The sequence below is a fragment of the Pseudophryne corroboree genome, chromosome 2 (assembly GCF_028390025.1).
Source record: "Pseudophryne corroboree isolate aPseCor3 chromosome 2, aPseCor3.hap2, whole genome shotgun sequence".
Taxonomy (NCBI): Eukaryota; Metazoa; Chordata; class Amphibia; order Anura; family Myobatrachidae; genus Pseudophryne; species Pseudophryne corroboree.
In genome coordinates, this window is record NC_086445.1 from 142956875 (window position 1) to 142977583 (window position 20709).

A 20709-nucleotide genomic window follows, 5' to 3' on the forward strand; every position below is an offset into this window, starting at 1 on the left:
ACCCAGTTTGTTGGGTGCATACAGGATAAAAAGCGAGTCAGTTTTCCTGACTCCAGCCGTCCTGGAAACATAAATTTTCAGGGCCCTGACTACGTCCAGCAACTTGGAAACCTCCAAGTCCCTAGTAGCCGCAGGCACTACAATAGGTTGGTTCAAGTGAAAAGCTGATACCACCTTAGGGAGAAACTGGGGACGAGTCCTCAATTCTGCCCTATCCATATGGAAAATCAGATAAGGGCTTTTACATGACAAAGCCGCCAATTCTGACACACGCCTGGCCGAAGCCAAGGCCAACAACATGACCACTTTCCACGTGAGATATTTCAGATCCACGGTTTTAAGTGGCTCAAACCAATGTGATTTTAGGAAACTCAACACCACGTTGAGATCCCAAGGTGCCACTGGAGGCACAAAAGGGGGCTGAATATGCAGCACTCCCTTTACAAATGTCTGAACTTCAGGCAGTGAAGCCAGTTCTTTGTGGAAGAAAATCGACAGAGCCGAAATCTGGACCTTAATGGAACCCAATTTTAGGCCCATAGTCACTCCTGACTGTAGGAAGTGCAGAAATCGACCCAGCTGAAATTCCTCTGTTGGGGCCTTCCTGGCCTCACACCACGCAACATAATTTCGCCAAATACGGTGATAATGGTTTTCGGTTACTTCTTTCCTGGCTTTAATCAGCGTAGGAATGACTTCATCCGGAATGCCCTTTTCCTTTAGGATCCGGCGTTCAACCGCCATGCCGTCAAACGCAGCCGCGGTAAGTCTTGAAACAGACAGGGCCCCTGCTGTAGCAGATCCTATCTGAGCGGTAGAGGCCATGGGGCCTCTGATATCATCTCTTGAAGTTCTGGGTACCAAGCTCTTCTTGGCCAATCCGAAACCACGAGTATCGTTCTTACTCCTCGTCTTCTTATTATTCTCAGTACCTTTGGTATGAGAGGCAGAGGAGGGAACACGTAAACCGACTGGTACACCCACGGTGTCACTAGAGCGTCCACAGCTATTGCCTGAGGGTCCCTTGACCTGGCGCAATATCTCTCTAGTTTTTTGTTTAGGCGGGACGCCATCATGTCCACCTGTGGCCTTTCCCAACGGTTTACCATCAGTTGGAAGACTTCTGGATGAAGTCCCCACTCTCCCGGGTGTAGGTCGTGTCTGCTGAGGAAGTCTGCTTCCCAGTTGTCCACTCCCGGAATGAACACTGCTGAGAGTGCTAAGACGTGATTTTCCGCCCATCGGAGAATCCTTGTGGCTTCTGCCATCGCCATCCTGCTTCTTGTGCCGCCCTGTCGGTTTACATGGGCGACTGCCGTGATGTTGTCTGATTGGATCAGTACCGGCTGGTTTTGAAGCAGGGGCCTTGCCTGACTTAGGGCATTGTAAATGGCCCTCAGTTCTAGAATATTTATGTGTAGGGACGACTCCTGACTTGACCAAAGTCCTTGGAAATTTCTTCCCTGTGTGACTGCCCCCCAGCCTTGAAGGCTGGCATCCGTGGTCACCAGGACCCAGTCCTGTATGCCGAATCTGCGGCCCTCTTAAAGATGAGCACTCTGCAGCCACCACAGTAGAGATACCCTGGTCCTTGGAGACAGGGTTATCAGCCGATGCATCTGAAGATGCGATCCCGACCACTTGTCCAAGAGGTCCCACTGAAAGGTTCTTGCATTGAACCTGCCGAATGGAATTGCTTCGTAGGAATCTACCATTTTTCACAGGACTCGTGTGCAGTGATGCACCGATACCTGTTTTGGTTTCAGGAGGTCTCTGACTAGAGATGACAGCTCCTTGGCCTTCTCCTGCTGGAGAAACACTTTTTTCTGTTCTGTGTCCAGAACCATCCCCAGGAACAGTAGGCGTGTGGTAGGAACCAGCTGTGACTTTGGAATGTTTAGAATCCATCCGTGCTGTTGTAGCACTTCCCGAGATAGTGCTACTCCGACCAACAACTGCTCCTTGGACCTCGCCTTTAGAAGGAGATCGTCCAAGTACGGGATAATTAAAACTCCCTTTTTTCGAAGGAGTATCATCATTTCTGCCATACCTTGGTAAACACCCTCGGTGCCGTGGACAGTCCAAACGGCAGTGTCTGGAATTGGTAATGGCAATCCTGTACCACAAATCTGAGGTACTCCTGGTGAGGATGGTAAATGGGGACATGCAGGTAAGCATCCTTGATGTCCAGGGATACTATGTAATCCCCTTCGTCCAGGCTTGCAATAACCGCCCTGAGCGATTCCATCTTGAACTTGAAGTTTTTTATGTATGTGTTCAAGGATTTCAAATTTAAAATGGGTCTCACCGAACCGTCCGGTTTCGGTACCACAAACAGTGTGGAATAGTAACCCCGTCCTTGTTGAAGTAGGGGCACCTTGACTATCACCTGCTGGGAATACAGCTTGTGAATTGCCTCTAGCACAGCCTCCTTGCCTGAGGGAGTTGTCGGCAAGGCAGATTTGAGGAAACGGCGGGGGGGGAGACATCTCGAATTCCAGCTTGTACCCCTGAGATACTACTTGAAGGACCCAGGGATCCACCTATGAGCGAGCCCACTGATCGCTGAAATTTTTGAGGCGGCCCCCCACCGTACCTGGCTACGCCTGTGGAGCACCCGCGTCATGCGGTGGACTCAGAGGAAGCGGGGGAAGAATTTTGATTCTGGGAACTGGCTGACTGGTGCAGCTTTTTCCCTCTTCCCTTGTCTCTGTGCAGAAAGGCAGCGCCTTTGACCCGCTTGCTTTTCTGAAGCCGAAAGGACTGTACCTGATAATACAGTGCTTTCTTAGGCTGTAAGGAAACCTGAAGGTAAAAAAAAAAAATTATTTTTTTTTTCTTCCCAGCTGTTGCTGTGGATACGAGGTCCCAGAGACCATCCCCCAAACAATTCCTCACCCTTATAAGGCAGAATCTCTATGTGCCTTTTAAAGTCAGCATCACCTGTCTAGTGTCGGGTCTCTAATACCCTCCTGACAGAATGGACATTACATTAATTCTGGATGCCAGCCGGCAAAATATCCCTCTGTGCATCCCTCATATATAAGACGACGTCTTTAATACGCTCTTATGTTAGCAAACTAGTATCCCTGTTTGACAGGGTCACAGACCACGCTGCAGCAGCACTATCTGCAGGTCTCAATCTAGTACCTGAGTGTGTAAATACAGACTTCAGGATAGCCTCCTGCTTTTTATCAACAGGTACCTTCAAAGTGGCCGTATCCTAAGACGGCAGTGCCACCTTTTTGACAAACGTGTGAGCGCCTTATCCACCCTAGGGGATATCTCCCAGCGTAACTTATCCTCTGGCGGGAAAGGGTACGCCATCAGTAACTTTTTAGAAATTACCAGTTTCTTATCGGGGGAACCCACGCTTTTTCACACACTTCATTCACTCATCTGATGGGGGAACAAAACACTGCCTGCTTTTTCTCCCCAAACATAAAACCCTTTTTTAGTGGTACTTGAGTTAATGTCAGAAATGTGTAACACATTTTTTATTGCCGGGATCAAGTCACGGATGTTCCTAGTGGATTGTGTATATGTCTCAACCTCGTCGACACTGGAGTCAGACTCCGTGTCGACATCTGTGTCTGCCATCTGAGGGAGCGGGCGTTTTTGAGCCCCTGATGGCCTTTGAGACGCCTGGGCAGGCGCGGGCTGAGAAGCCGGCTGTCCCACAGCTGTTACGTCATCCAGCCTTTTATGTAAGGAGTTGACACTGTCGGTTAATACCTTCCACCTATCCATCCACTCTGGTGTCGGCCCCACAGGGGGCGACATCACATTTATCGGCATCTGCTCCGTCACCACATAAGCCTCCTCATCAAACATGTCGACACAGCCGTACCGACACACCGCACACACACAGGGAATGCTCTGACTGAGGACAGGACCCCACAAAGCCCTTTGGGGAGACAGAGAGAGAGTATGCCAGCACACACCAGAGCGCTATATAATGTGGGGATTAACACTATAATTGAGTGAATTTTCCCCAATAGCTGCTTGTATATACAATATTGCGCCTAAATTTAGTGCCCCCCCTCTCTTTTTAACCCTTTGAGCCTGAAAACTACAGGGGAGAGCCTGGGGAGCTGTCTTCCAGCTGCACTGTGAAGAGAAAATGGCGCCAGTGTGCTGAGGGAGATAGCTCCGCCCCTTTTTCGCGGACTTTTCTCCCGCTTTTTTATGGATTCTGGCAGGGGTATTTATCACATATATAGGCTCTGGGACTATATATTGTGATTATTTTGCCAGCCAAGGTGTTTATATTGCCCTCAGGGCGCCCCCCCCTCCCCCAGCGCCCTGCACCCATCAGTGACCGGAGTGTGAGGTGTACATGAGGAGCAATGGCGCACAGCTGCAGTGCTGTGCGCTACCTTGGTGAAAACTGAAGTCTTCTGCCGCCGATTTTCCGGACCTCTTCTTGCTTCTGGCTCTGTAAGGGGGACGGCGGCGCGGCTCCGGGACCGAACATCAAGGACGGGTCCTGCGGTCGATCCCTCTGGAGCTAATGGTGTCCAGTAGCCTAAGAAGCCCAACCTAGCTGCAAGCAGGTAGGTTCGCTTCTTCTCCCCTTAGTCCCTCGTTGCAGTGAGTCTGTTGCCAGCAGGTCTCACTGTAAAATAAAAAACCTAAAATATACTTTCTTTCTAGGAGCTCAGGAGAGCCCCTAGTGTGCATCCAGCTCGGCCGGGCACAAAGATCTAACTGAGGTCTGGAGGAGGGTCATAGTGGGAGGAGCCAGTGCACACCAGGTAGTCTAAAAGCTTTCTTTTAGTTGTGCCCAGTCTCCTGCGGAGCCGCTATTCCCCATGGTCCTTACGGAGTTCCCAGCATCCACTAGGACGTCAGAGAAATATAAATAAATGTGTAAGTATATATATATATATACACACACACACACACACACACACACACACACACATAAAATAGAAATGAAAAATAAATATATATACACACATAAAACATATGTACTGTAAATAAGTATATATAAAAATATGTAAAACAGAAATGTAAATTAATATATACTGTATATACACACATGTAAAACAGAATATATATATATATATATATATATATATATATATATTTTATTTTTTATTTTTTTTGACACACAAAGCAAGGTTATAAAATGATTATCAATGGAAAATTGTGCTTACCTATTATCCTTTAGACTAATTATGTAGCGCTGTGTATGGTCTTCGCCACTGATCTCAGCCATCAGCCATAGTGGGTTGTGGGTTGCAGAGGAACACATGAGGAAGCAGCAAAGGTACAAAGAAAGGGGCAGGGTACACATGGGGGGTGGAGATAGTACAGGAAGCAAATGGGCAGAGGCACAGAGGAGGTAAGTGGCAGAGGCACATATGGGAGAGGGAGCTGAGGAATGGAAGTGTGGTGGGGGGAAGCAAACACAAAGGAGGAGGGGGGAGCAGAGACACAGCTGGGAATGTCTTCTGAGTGACTCTGTGTAGCCAAGCCCCAGCCAGGGGAAGCAGTGGGGAGGGAGAAGGAAGGAGCTGTCACATGGGGGCTGGGCAACATGAGTGAGGAAAGGAAGATGAACTAAAGGGCCCCATACACTAGAACAATATGTCTAGAAGCTGATGTCGGGGCGATTATCACAATGGACTCACAGGTACCATAAGATATATATGATGGTCTGGATTAGGGTGCTAGGGGGCTTGCCCAAAGGCAAATTATATAGCAGCAGCCAGCCCTGTGGACACTGCAGCTATACAATATGTGATTGGATGGATTGGTGCTAGGGGGGTGGGCCAAATAGGCATATAAATAGCAGCAGCCATTTTAGACATGTGCACGGCTGCCTGTCATACACGTCAGGTGAAAGCGGGGGGGGGGGGGGGGGGGGGCACCCGTACAACAGGCAGTCCAACCAGTGTGCCGGTGTGAGGGGGGTGCCGGACATTATGGGGTGCCTGGGCGCACCAGGCACCCCCCCGTGCACAAGCCTATGCTTGCACATGTGTTGTCAGCAGACTCCTCCAGCAACTATGCAATAGATAGCACCTATCCTTGTGTATCCATGCTTATTTCCCTATAGATTGTAAGCTTGCGAGCAGGGCCTTCCTACCGCTATGACTGTTTGTTATATCATTGTTATTTCCAATTGTAAAGCGCAACGGAATTTGCTGCGCTATATAAGAAACTGTTAATAAATAAATAAATGTGTGAGACTGTACATGTTGTTGATAGTTTCTTATTGCTGCGAATAGTGGTGATAAGACGTCAGAATTACCAGGAGGAAAAGCCAATAATTAGTAGATGGGCCCCTTAGGCAGAATGAAAGCTATTTTCAACACTGTGCACTGCTGATGCGCTTGCTGTGCTGTGTTCCCAGTTACAAGTAACAGCATTAAAAGATAAGGGAGGCACACAGTGATTCTGAAGATTGTAATGTAGTTGTTTACATGAATTAGATATATATTGACACTCTGCATTTCAGGCATTGCTGATCGCCACGGCCATTGTATCTAATTGCTGTCAGCATGTAGTTTACTGGTCTGCAACAAAAAACAATTACTGAGACGCACATACACCCAGAGCAATGGAGTCTAAACACACATCATATACAGTAATGGCAGTAATTGGTACAGGGATCTATATTTACCACATTGACTGCATTGATGATGTCCAGGTCACCCTCAGTAAAATAAAACCATCTTTATTTCACAAAGGGGCAGCCCTAGTTTATATCTAGTCATAACTGCACGGCATCAGGGGAAAAAAAGACTGTGTGTAGTTTTTGTATCTTATGCATTTTGTAAATGACCTTAAATAGAGGAAATCATGAAGGAGACAGCAGGTGGTGTTAAACGTAAGAGCAGGTGAGAGATCACCCGCAGAGCTACTGTATAGAGCTGGGGATTATCAGAATAAGGACTTTCCTGTAAATGAAACCTGCTGAGTGGGTTGTGAAGGTTGAAAGTATAAAAAAGAGAACAGTCTGGGGTTTGGTGCTGATCCCAGAGATACTGTAATAGATGAACTGTAGGAGGAGAACCTGCTGAAAAGATACAGACTGGAGAGTTGGCATGTGTACAGAATAGACAACATCCTTCCGTCAAAGGGATCAGGGGGGTCTACAGCCTACGTGCTTACCTTGTACCACATGTACCCGAGGGGGCACTTCAGACAGATTCAATGGGTATTCCAGTCTGTCTAATGTCACTCTATATACAATTCTATTTATTTGTAAATAATAAAACATTGAAAATTAAGCAAAAGGCGTATTACACAATTTATATGTACGTATAAGGAGGTACTCTGAATAAATTTACACACATAAGGGAGTTCTCAGTAAAAGCTAGTGGGGGAGGAATATTAGAGCAACAGTAAAAAGGTCTACAGCCAATAGGTCAACCACTAATGGTCAACATGCATTAGGAAGACAGCAGAAAAGGTCAACAGGGTCAAAAGGTCAACATGGAAATGGTCGACACAAAAAAAGTAGATACAATAAAAACAATTTGGGGGGGTGTTTTGTCTATGCCGCAAACAAGCCCCATTAGTGTACCACATCCCCTCGCTTTGCTCACCATGCTTCAGCCAAACGTTACTCTTCCCAATCGTTGTCCATGTGGATGGTAAAGTATGAAAAAGTTGGAAAATAACCCTTGTGTCCACCATTATCATGTCAACCTTTTGACTGTGTCGACCCTTTGAACTGTGTACCTTTTACATGTTGACCTTTTGACCCTGTAGACCTAATGCATGTTGACCATTAGTGGTGGACCTATTGACTGAAGACCTTTTTAGTGTACATCTATAGACCGGATACCAAGCTAATATACTTTACAGAGTGTATGGCAAATATTTACCATTACATGTGCTACATTAAAGGTTGATAAATCATCTTCAGTAGCAAACATATCAAACACAACAAATCCATTGTAATTATTACTGTAATAGTGAGTAAGGAGTGTAAATTGAGCAGCCAGAAGAGGATTATAATCTTTAGTAACAGCGGTTTCCATGCACCTGATCCAGATTACTGATAGTCTATCAGGGAATTAATGGAGTAATTACTCCTCAGTGGTGGATAAACCCAAGCTATAGTGACACTGAGGACATTTTAGGGGCAGGGCGATGTATTGTAGGGAATGGGGTGCCCACAAAAATATCCCCCGAATATGTAGCACTCGAGCAGCTGGCATGCTCCTAAATGGGGTGTGCTCCTAACCTCGTTGGCAGGCCAGAGTATTGTGTATCCTTCCCCTCTTGGGTATGGTGAACCAATATTTGTCTTGTCTCAGATAGGGATGGCCATTGAATAGTGTCAGCTTTGCTGCCATAGCAACATGCCTTGCAATAGCACTTACATGCAATGGTTTAACTGTGTTGCTTAGTTAGTGTGCATTTCTAGTGGACCCCAAAAACTGGCGCCAAGAGGGGGTGACGGGGGAGTACTAATTACTCAGTCCTGGATCCATTCTCCCCACCCTCCACCCCATCCCCCATTCTTACCTCTCAGCCAGGCCTCAACTGCATCCCTCCCCAGCCCAGCACACACTGCTGTGTGCTGGGCTGCGGTCGGTTCAGGGAGGCTGCTGCCACTGAGTGCAGAAGTCTCCTCTGAATGCAAATCTGCCCCTGGCTGAGGGGCTCACGGCACCCACCTGTGCAGGTCGGTGCCGCTCTGCTGTGCATAAACAGGTTTTTTTTTTAAAGGGCATGGCCACACCTCAGTTATTAGGCCACACACCCTGCATTGCTGGTGTCCAGGCAATTTCTCTACGGTCCTGCCCAGAGTTTTCTTTCATGCCCAAAAGAGCTCTGCTGTGGACACTCCTTCCTGGTGTCCGCAGTAGAACAGACTCCTTCAGCTATTTGACGAACTTTGTGAATGGTGGCAAGTTGCAACCTTCGCAATCTCTGCATTACGTGACAAAAAACAACACATTTCCATCGAATCAAAAACACTGGTGGTTGCCAACCGTTGGTTTCCGACAGGGGCGGATTGGGAACAAAAAGCGGCCCTGGAAAAAATGGTAATATTGGGCCCACATGGGCAGCTCCAGAGGTGTAAGGTCTAACCATGGGCCATGGCAGCAGCACCCTCCCCTCAAGACTTTCCAGATAGTGGGCATGTCCAGCATCAAGGTGGAAGTTAAAAATAAATAAAATTAAATATTATGAGCACATTATATGATACACCTTCAGAATTTCGGAAACTATATCATTCTTTAGAAATATATATTTTCTTGCTTATTACAACAACCGTATCCCAATCACTATTCACTCAATCTTATATGTCAGCCAAGCAGGCAGACAGAGCATACACTAGATCATCTGCAATCACAGGCTAAGTAGCAAAGTCATTTTCATATATGCAAATTATTTAGCATCTTATTCATTATGTCTATAAAAAGGACCACATGTCCTCAAACAAAACAGGCCCCACGGGTGCGCCGGCCCACCGGGAATCTTCCCTGTGAGCCCTATGGCCAATCCGCCTCTGGTTTCCGATGATCATTCCTATGTGAGGATTGGGCAATCGATATATGGTTGTAGAGCCAGTAGAAAGAAATGTTTGTATATGGAAAAAATATCTATAGCTATCAAAATGATAAGAATACCAATGTTTACTGTTTTTACTTTTTTCAGTAATTTGATCTACAAATAGTTAAAAAAAAACATAGACTATATAAAATCACATTTCCAGTTACACCTGTTCTGATAGCTTAATCGATTTACTGGCTTGAAGTATCTAGGTTTTATTCATCGGAGATGAGAACTGAGTGTAATTTCAGCAATAAAAAAGCATAAATGGCTTCATTTTACATGCTTTTCCATTTCCAATTGTGCTGTGAAATGATGTGCAGAAATAGTATTAAATGAAAACTGTGGCATTTCTGATTTCAGATCTCTCAAAGGAAACAAGATACAAACACTTCCAGATAATGTTTTCATGCGTTATAACGTCTTGATAAAGCTGTGAGTATAAATGAAATGTGCAGCAATTATCATACATTGACTCCATAGACCCACACAATTAACTGGAGAAGACCTACATTACTACATTTCAGGCAATGTGATCAGTGTGTCCCTTGAAGTGTTCTTTTCTATTTTATTGAAGTGTAAAATCTACCGTGTTCTACAAGGCTAGTCTATCAGAATTTGGATGCAACACTTTTCTAAAGCTAAAGGCAATTAGCCCCTAAAACTGTTCCTATATTGTCTAATGATCTGCACCGAAGTACAAAGACCTAAGGCTGCACAGCAGAATGTTAAACAAGCTTTTGATAGAATCATGCATACACAAGTGCTAGGGTCACATCAACAATATACTAGCTAAATCTGTCTGCTGCAGTTAAGGCATGATGAGTGAGTGGATTGTGATATGTTGTCAGGTCCAATTAACCTACCAGTATGTATTTGGATTGTGGCCGTAAACCCCCATACAGTCCAATTAACCTACCAGTATGTATTTGGATTGTGGCCGTAAACCCCCGTACAGTACATAGAGAGAACCAGGGGCAGCTCCAGAGGTGGGGCTTCAGCACAGTCCAAAATTCAAATAGGGGAGCCACACCAACTGCCAGTGAATCTCGGCCAGTGATGTTTGGCAGCTTTTGGGTTGGCAGTTGGTTCTGGTGGGCAGATGTATTAACCTGGAGAAGGCATAAGGAAGTGATAAACCAGTGATATGTGCAAGGTGATAAAGGCACCAGCCAATCAGCTCCAATATGTAAATTAACAGTTAGGATCTGATTGGCTGGTGCCTTTATCACCTTGCACATATCACTGGTTTATCACTTCCTTATGCCTTCTCCAGGTTAATACATCTGCCCCTGGGTCCGTTATTTGAATTTTGGACTGTGCTGCAGCCCAACCTCTGAATCCGTCACTGGCAAAGAACATACAAAATCCACACAGGACCTGATAGGAATCAAACCTAAGACCTCAGTACATGATTGTATAGTGGTTAGCATTACTGTCTCACAGCAATGAGGTCTTGGGTTTCATTCCCACCAAGGCTCAAACTGTGTTGAATTTGCATGGGTTTCCTCTGGGTGCTCCAGTTTCCTCCCACAATCCAAAAACATACTTTATAGTGTGTATGTGTGTGTGATAGGGAATAGTGTTGCCCATTGACCACGAATAGTTAGCAACTAACCATTGGAGAAGCTGCAGATGGTAAACATTAGTAGCTGATATCCGAGGGTGAGAACTGGCCCTGCTATGTCCATGCACTGTCATTGATGGCTCAACATCAATGATTTCTTGTCGATGGTGTCAAACTGTTGATCATCGATGCTAACCATTAGGGAGGCTGCTGACGGTTAACATCAGTAGCTGATATCCAATGGTGAGAACTGACCTGCTATGTGCATATGTGCATACGCTGACTGCACATACCATAGACAATCCATTGATGGCTCACCATCTTTGGTTTCTTTTTCGATGGTGTAAAACCATCGACCATCAATGGCAGAGTCATCAATGGTTAGCCCTTGTAGAGAATGTAGATTGTAAGCTTCACTGGGGCAGGAACTTATGTGAATGACAAAAAATTTCTCTGTAAAGTTCTGCAGAATATGTTTATATAACTGTTAATAAATCTCCATAGCAGGCAATATCGGTTGATTCAGAATTGAGGCAGCAGTACGATTATGATTTGGTGCAGTATACAAAGCTTGTATAGCTCTTCAGAGGCATCCCCCTTCTGTAGATATGGCATAAAAACTTCACCCACTACTTTTAGTAGGACTGATTTGTCTCAGTCATAATATCTCCTATATAATAGTCCAGAGTGACTGTGTCTATAATGCTGGGCGTGGCTAGGAGCTCTCATTGAGTTAGCAGCAGTTCTATCACACCTAGTACACAGCTGATTGGGCGAGAAACGCCCTCCCACACAGGTTACATCCAATGGGAGGCTCTGCCCTTTGGCTGCTGTGTGTTCCCAGAGCAGGATTAACAATGGGGCTGATGGAGCTGCAGCTCCAGGTCCACACCCCAAAATAGGCCCACTGCATCTGCAGCAACAGACCCTCCAACAATTTACACATAAAAATCGGTACAAATTCAAAAAGGGGGCGTGGGCACAGGTGAAGGGCATGACCACGCCCCTTTTCCTATACTTTCAATGGAAGTTTGGAGAATCAAAAATCGGTACAGACCATTTAAAAAAGGTACTGTACCTGCCAAAAAGGTACAGATGGAGGGTATGCCACTGCATCTGCAGCAAGTCTCTGCACTGTAGATAGGGAGAGAAAAAAATCCTTTTACTACAGCATACTATGTCCTGCTGCCGGTTTACCTGCCCCCTTCGGCATCAACAATCCCCACTCCCTAGCCGCGGCGCAGGTGGAACAAAAGCTGCTGCGGCCACCGGCATAGGCTTTCATAGCCCTCCCTGCGTCGCATACTCTCTGAGCCCTGGAGCCTCCTCTGCACGTGATGTCACAGAAGTGCCTCCCCGCCACAGTCGCGCCCAGATCCCCAGAGGCCCTGACTCCACAACACAGCACCTGGGCTGCCAGCCTGGAATCCTTGAGATGGCTAATGTAACACGGGTGGGGGTCCGGAGCCACCGCTCCTACCCCACCCGCGGTGGCTCCGGACCCCCACGTGCAGCACTCACCCCTCCCCCACCCGCAGCACCCCCACAACTGCCCCTCCCCCATTCGCGGCACCACCGGACCCATCCACATCTCACCCGCACCCGCCACCCCCCCAACCACAGCACCTACTATGTGATTCATCAGTCCCTGCATGCTCTGTTCACGCCGTTGCAAGGGGATACGACCCCCTGACCATCGCACACCCTTTGTCCGTGCAATATTTAACCACTCACACAGTTATGACTGGACGTAATACTCCATATAATACAAATATTGCACGCCACAAGAGCGAGCAAGGGTAAAGGGGGCATAGCCCCTTACGACGGTGTGAAGAGCGCCCGTAGAGCGCGATGAATCACCTAGTATTTGTATAGTTAAGCTAATTAATCAGTAAAAGTAAAATAAAATCAGAGCAGAATAAGGTTTTTTTTAATATAAAATATCTTTATCTGAGATAAAAGGTGTCTGGAAGATTAATGCGGTGCTGTAGTGTGCTACTGGAGCTCTCTTATATCAGCTGGTGCTTATTGTGTAGACTGACACCTGATTTAGGTGGCCACAAAAAGAATCATCAATTTATACCTACTTACCGCTAACTTGCTGTTCTGTATAGTATGTGATATTTATCATCCTTATAATCAAGAGACTTGCTAATACTCGCTGACAAATGGGAAATTAGAGTTGCACACAGATCATGCACAGCGGCGGTTTATCATGTATTTCCGAGTGCGAAAATATACAAATACCAGTGTAAGCATTCCCATGTGCACTAGCGTGCGGCGGACTGAGCAAACCTGGCAACACCTACTTTGCATAACTGAACAATGCTCAACTGCGCTGTCATATATGATCTCTAAAGCAGTCTCAAGCAGTGACAGTTGCAGCACAGTCCAAAATTCAAATAGGGGACCCACACCAACTGCCACCCCAAACACTGCCAAACATCACCGGCTGGGACTCATTGGCGGTTGGTGCGGCTCCCCTATTTGGATTTTGGACTATGCTGCAGCCCCACATCTGGGAACTCTCAAGTAATAGTGATGTGGAATGCAAATGCAAAACCATCACACACATTGGTTCTTGCGTGCACAGGAAGGCTTTCCTAGACTTTTCACGCACATATAGTAGCAAGACATCACTCAACTGCACAAACATCCAGGGGCCCCAACAGCTGTGCAGGGCCCAGGTAATCTGAGGGGACATGGCCAATGCATGGAGGCATGTGGGAACAGCGGCTTGGCTGCGAACGCCACCCCCCTCCCCCCCCCCCTACACACACACACACACCCTCTCCCCAGAGTGTGCTGCACTGGGGAGAGAGTATGTTGCTGCAGCAGTGTCCTCTCTCTTCCGGCTCCATGCTGGTGCCATCTACATCAGGGAAGAGGGGAGTAGTGGGAACAGGACACATGCCCTCCCACATCCCCCCCCCCCTTCCCGGACCCCTCCAACAGGCCTGGGCCCAGGTACCTGCACCCCATCTCTTCATCACTTCAAACATTGGTTCTGCATGAACTTCTGAATCATGCCTACAGTCTGGTGGAATTAATATAATGTTTCCAGGATAATGTGTGAATAAATGATGTGTTTGTCTTTATGAAGCTGGTTTCTTATATATTGCCTACTGCTATCGCTGGTTTCTGTGTCAGTTTGCGCAGTTTTATACAATGACCAGCCTCTGCCCAGGCCTCTATTTTGTCTAATCGATAGGATCAAGGTTTTCTGTATTTTCAAAACTGCATTTTCATGGACCCTATCTGTCTATGTTACCACCACAAATATTCAGACCAATTATCTGCAAATCTACTGCAGACTTTCAAAACATCATTAACAAGATTTTCCAGGAACTTCTCTAAAAATAAGTGATTGTGCACCTTGGTTTATATTGATTTATTCTTCTGATGTCCTTTCATAAAAAAAAGAAATCTAATATTGTAACTGCAGGATTGTCTAAGCAAACTTGATAAATGTGTTTCTGAACAAACAAAGGAACCTTTTTTGGGTTACACATTTTTCAGCATAGGGATTCCAAATGGTTTAATTGGCAAATCTCTGTAGTACTGAACTGGCCTCAACTAATGCACAAATAGGGGGTCTTAAATATACAACACACGTCTTGGAATTTTTAAATTGCCTTCCCAACAGTTATTGTTAGTTTAGTAAATATTATTTCACCATAGTTGTTGTAAACACTGCTGTGATCAGCAGTGGTGCCAAGAGGAAGAAGGCTGGCGGGCACAGATACCCAGGACAGGCACCTGTAGGGGCAAGGGAATGCTCGGGAGGTGTAGCCACTAACAACCCCCCCCCCCCCATCCTCCTGATACAGCAATAACGTCACTGTAATGTTCACAAAACGGCTTTTCTTCTGCTTACTTTTACAATGCACTTTTACATTGACCAGTTACATGGATCACATGAACTTACAATTTTTCCAAACTGCCCACGTACTTAATAGTCAACAAGATCAATTATCTCTTCTTGAGTCAACTTTTGTTTCACATATAAATCTGGTTCCAAGAATGCCCAAGCAGGTACATATTTATTCATCAATATTTGCAGGATATCCCCAGAAAACAGCTGTACTTCAAACACTTACCCAGATGGACAGGATCTGTCTCTTAGAGTCACAGCTGCAGTAGTCTTCTAGAATCACGCAGGTTGCTGCTCCTAGTAATTATATGGAAGCCAAATTGAATTTACCTGATCACTTTTATGGTGATAGTATTAAAGAAAGTTGACAGAAGTAGGAAATCTTCACATCTGTTGCCACCAGTAGTCCTCCTCTTGTGGTTACTGATAATCAGGAAGAACGTTTAGGTGCAGAGGAAATCAAAGAAAAGTTTTTGTCTTATGCCCATACTGCGGAGAGAGGGACCACGTTGCGCATTTTAAAAAGCATTTCCATGGGTGTAACGGGCCCATAAAGTGTAATGGACAGGCCCCTATTTAATAATCGGATTGATCATTTTCCGTACAGGTGACTGCAGTCCTTTTTTATTGTTGAACAGGATAAATAAGTGGAAAAAGGTGGGCTTGGGTATCATTGCCGAGGACCATTTTACCGTTTGTTATATGAACTTGTATTTCCATTGCTTTGTTTTCTAATAGGTTCCTTCAGTACAACTGTATAAGGAATATATCTCAGATGGCATTTTTTGGATTATATCAACTTCAGAAACTGTAAGTTATCACTTTTATTGCTTCGCTCTTTGCAATATTGTTTTAAGACAAACATTTTCCACACATTATGCCAGGTACCTGTTAGCGTTGTGGTAGCATTTTAAAAGACTAATGGCAATGTTATACACATATCATGTTTGAAATGTGTTTGTTACTAAAATTAGTATTAACATTTAGAGCTCACTCGGAGCTCTCTAGCCTTTCACATTGGATTTATGTATATGAATAAGGATAGAATGAGGCGTGTTTGCTAAAGGGAATCCTGTAGCAGATAACAAATACAATACCAATAGTAATAGATATAGTGACACTAAAAATAATGGTTTCTAATTCCATATGAGGCGAATATAGGGGTCAGGCTACCCCTAGGCACAACATTTTCTGTCGCCCCCCAACATATTACTGTCCCCGTCATGTTGGGGCCTCCCAATTGCCAGAGCAGCACCAACCTCCCCCCCATCCCATCCACCATCACAATTTACTGACCACTGCCCCAACTCCCTCACCAGTTACAAAAAAAGAAAAAAAGCACCCTGCCTCATCTGCCCATTGGCTTATCAGGGTTCTCATGCAAGTGAGCATCTGTGCCGCATCCCCCAGCATGTGTCACATCCCTAGTGGGAAATCTACCACTGGTTTCATAGCCACTTATAGGCAATTGCAATTCAAAACAGAGTGCGCATTACTGCATGTTGCAAGTCTGTTTATAGCTGAAATGTTAATTTCATGAGTTATACATTTTTCTAACTATATAAAACTTTCACTCTGCATTACCTATAATAAATGTTGTTGTTTTTTTCAGATATCTTAGTAACAACTGTATTGTGTACTTACAACATGGAGTTTTCAGCCACTTACATGAATTAAGATGGCTGTAAGTATATCTTTTTTTCTTCCATTGACTTAAATGGCAACTCCACATATCACCCAATTTCTAATAAGATGAATTACAATGCAATGGGCTCTACACACTGAAAGATACCAGTGAAAGATATGAAAGATCTCATTCATTAATGAACGCGATATCGTTCATATCTTTCAGTGTGTATGCGCCAACAATGAACGATGCGCGGCCCCACGCTCATTCATCGTTGGTGCCAGCTCGTTCATACCTGCAAGCCAATATGGACAATAGTGTCCATATTAGCCTGCAGGGCTATGGGGCCAGAAGATGGGGAGGAGTGAAGAAACTTCACTCCCCCCGCCCGCCCCCCAGCCACCGGGTCGCCCGTGGGCCATATTGGCCGTCGGGCACATCGCCCGGCAATCTTGCAGTGTGTAGGGGCCATAAGAGTACAGGTTGAGTATCCCATATCCAAATATTCCGAAATACGGAATATTCTGAAATACAGACTTTTATGAGTGAGAGTGAGATAGTGAAACCTTTGTTTTTTGATGGCTCAATGTACACAAACTTTGTTTAATACACAAAGTTATTAAAAAATATTGTATTAAATGACCTTCAGGCTGTGTGTATAAGGTGTATATGAAACATAAATGCATTCTGTGCTTAGATTTAGGTCCCATCACCATGATATCTCATTATGGTATGCAATTATTCCAAAATACGGAAAAATACGATATCCAAAATACCTCTGGTCCCAAGCATTTTGGATAAGGGATACTCAACCTGTACTATATTTTCTGTTGCACTTGTTGCTTGTAAACTAAAACAATTATATTATTATTATTATTATTATTATTATTATTATTGTTGTTGTTTAGTGGACTCATAATCTCCTATATATTTGCCTTAGTCTGTGACTCTGTGCCCGTAACGCTGGGCAGAGTCACAGAGCTGGGCGGAGTCAACTGCATCTGCTGCAGGGAGCTACCCCATACCCAGCGCCAGCAGCAGTCAGGTGCAAGACCCTACCTTACAGTATAGGAGGTGAGGATGGCCACTAGCTGCCGGCTGCTGTGCCTGTCCTCCACCCCCCCCCCCAATCACCTGTGACAGCGGGCTGTGTGCTGTGCAGTGCGGGTCCCGAAAAGGGGGCGGAGCTACGGCGTCACGAATGGGAGGAGCTACACGGAATAGAGGGGCGGAGCTACACGGGACCAGACAGCTGAACAGTGGTGGAATCAGCATTGCAGTGACGGCCAGCCAGACTTGGTAAGTGGAGGGTGAGAGAGAAATGTGTGTGCGTGTGTGTATATAGTGGGTGTGTGTATGTGTGTGTGTGTGTGTGTGTGTGTGTGTGTGTGTGTGTGTGTGTGTGTGTGTGTGTGTGTGTATATATATGGTGGGGTGTGTGTGCTTGTATGTATGTGTGAATTGTGTGTGTGTGAGGTATGTCTGTGTGTGCGCACTTTATGGACGCCACTGCTGGGGGGGCCATTACATGCAAGGACGCTACTAATATAGGGGGGGGCATTACGTATAAGGACGCCACTACTATAGGGGGGAATTACGTATAAGGACGCTACTACTATAGGGGGGGCATTACGTATAAGGACGCTACTACTATAGGGGGGGGGGCATTACGTATAAGGACGCTACTACTATAGGGGGGGGCATTACGTATAAGGACGCTACTACTATAGGGGGGGCATTACGTATAAGGACGCTACTACTATGGGTGGCATTACGTATAAGGACGCTACTACTATAGGGGGGCATTACGTATAAGGAGGCTACTAATACTGGGGGGCATTACATATAAGGACGCTACTACTGGGAGGGCATTACATGTAAGGATGCTACTACTACTGGGGGGGCATTATGTATAAGGACGGTACTACTACTGGGGGCACATTATGTATAAGGATGCTACTACTACAGGGGTGGCATTACGTATAAGGACGCTACTATTACTGTTGGGAGGCATTACATATAACTGCTACCACTACTGGGGGGCATTACGTATAAGGACGCTACTACTACGGGTGGGGCATTACGTATAAGGATGCTACTATTACTGTTGTGGGGCATTACATATAACTGCTACTACTACTGGGGGGGCATTATGTATAAGGACACTACTACTATTGGGGGGGGCATTATGTATAAGGACACTACTACTATTGGGGGGGCATTATGTATAAGGACGCTACTACTACTGGGGGGGCATTATGTATAAGGATGCTACTACTACTGGGGGGGCATTATGTATAAGGACGCTACTATTACTGTTGGGGAGCATTACATATAACTGCTACTACTACTGGGGGGGCATTATGTATAAGGACACTACTACTATTGGGGGGGCATTACGTATATGGACGCTACTACTACGGGTGGGGCATTACGTATAAGGACGCTACTACTACGGGTGGGGCATTACGTATAAGATGAATAAGATTGTGCTACATTGTGGCGTAATTTTAAATGGGGGTACTATTGTGTGGCCATGCCCCTTAGTTGTGAGACCACACCACTTTTCCCGATGCACAACAAAGGAATATGGGAGGCCGCAAAATTCATAGTTTGCAGGGGGGCGCTGAACACCCTAGCACCGGCCCTGGCCACCAGTAGCAAAAGTACACCACGGTCACTGACACTATCTGCAGGGAGGGGAACAGCGCTGATATGGAGGGTACTTGCAGGCAGCGAGTCGCCGCCCGCAGCTCCTCTCCCACCTACACACCACACAGCCTGACACCCACACCCCAGGGAGAGGGCGCTAGCTCAGGCACCGCTAGATCAGCATCTGCAGCATACACACAAGGGCTGCCATGCTCAGCGGCAAGCGGTGCGGAGCATGTGCAGCGGGACAGCGCCAGGACGGGACACGCACTAATCAACATTGCTGCTGGGCCGGAGCTCCCTCCGTCTGCAGCCTAAGGACGCGCGCCGCACCTCTCCAGGGAAACACCATGCCTGCCCGCCCACAGGGCTCCGGACGCTTACCTATGCTCCGCGATCACAGCAGCTGACGCTGCCATGCAGGATGGAGGAATGACGCCCGTCAGACGGGGCGGACAGTGTGCGGCGGAACGGGGCCAGGAAGGAATGCTGACCACAACCCATTGCTGCTGGGTCTGAGCTCCCTCCCTCTGCAGTCACCATCTCACAGCAGCAGCCTGGAGGTTAGTGGCCACCACGACCCGCACATCCTTACCTCACACATACCTCACATATACCTCACATACCTCACACATGAGAGCAAAGGTACACACACTGTGACATCACACCTGTAGCCCACCCCTATATCTGCTAAGTACTCCCCGTCACTATGCCTTGTCACCCTCATCCTGCTCTCTAACTGCCTGTCTGTGTACTGGCCTTCACCCCTCTTACACCATCACCAACCCTCACTAACTACCACAGAGACTATGTGCACTGATATCTGCCCCTCCACCACCTGCAGCGCCCCTGGACCCCTCCCCATCCCCCGCAAACCCCCGCACCTGCCCCTCCACCACCCATGGCACCCCCACCCACTGCGCCTTCGGATCCCCTACCCCACCCGCAGTGTCTTCCAAACCCCTCCCCCATCTGCAGCAGCCCTTCCCCCATCCGCTGCACCCCCGGACCCATCCCCTGCCCCCCCACCACCCCAGCAACCGCAACACTTTCGGTCCCACTACCCCACCCGCAGCACTCACCCCACCACCAACCACTCCACCTGCGGACCCCCTACACCACCTGCTCCTCCACCACCTACAGCCCCTCCCGATCCACCGCACCCTCACCCCCCTCCCTCCCCCCCCCCACCCGCAGCGCCTCCAGGCCCCCTACCTCACCCGCAACACCTGCACCCTTCTCCACCAGCAGCGCCTCCGGAACTACTCCCCTATCCGCAACAGCCCCTCCCCCGCCTCCCCCACCCACAGCACCCCCACCCCTCCCGCATCCCCTGACCCCCTCCCCATCCGCTGAACCCCCGCACTCACCCCTCCCCCATCCGCTGCACCCACTGACCCATCCCCTACACCCCCACCTCTCCAGCAACCGCAACACCTTCGGACCCACTACCCTCAGCACCCA

General features: G+C 46.9%; 1 protein-coding gene across 3 annotated transcripts in view; it reads left to right on the forward strand.

Moving 5' to 3' along the window:
• Nucleotides 1-20709, forward strand: part of RXFP2 (relaxin family peptide receptor 2) — a 589575-nt gene that overhangs the window by 464605 nt on the left and 104261 nt on the right. For all 3 annotated transcript variants that reach the window (XM_063951765.1, XM_063951767.1, XM_063951766.1), the window contains exons 5-7: nucleotides 9889-9960; nucleotides 15705-15776; nucleotides 16579-16650. In XM_063951765.1, the coding sequence (XP_063807835.1) occupies nucleotides 9889-9960; nucleotides 15705-15776; nucleotides 16579-16650 (216 nt within the window). The remainder of the gene's footprint in view (nucleotides 1-9888; nucleotides 9961-15704; nucleotides 15777-16578; nucleotides 16651-20709) is intronic.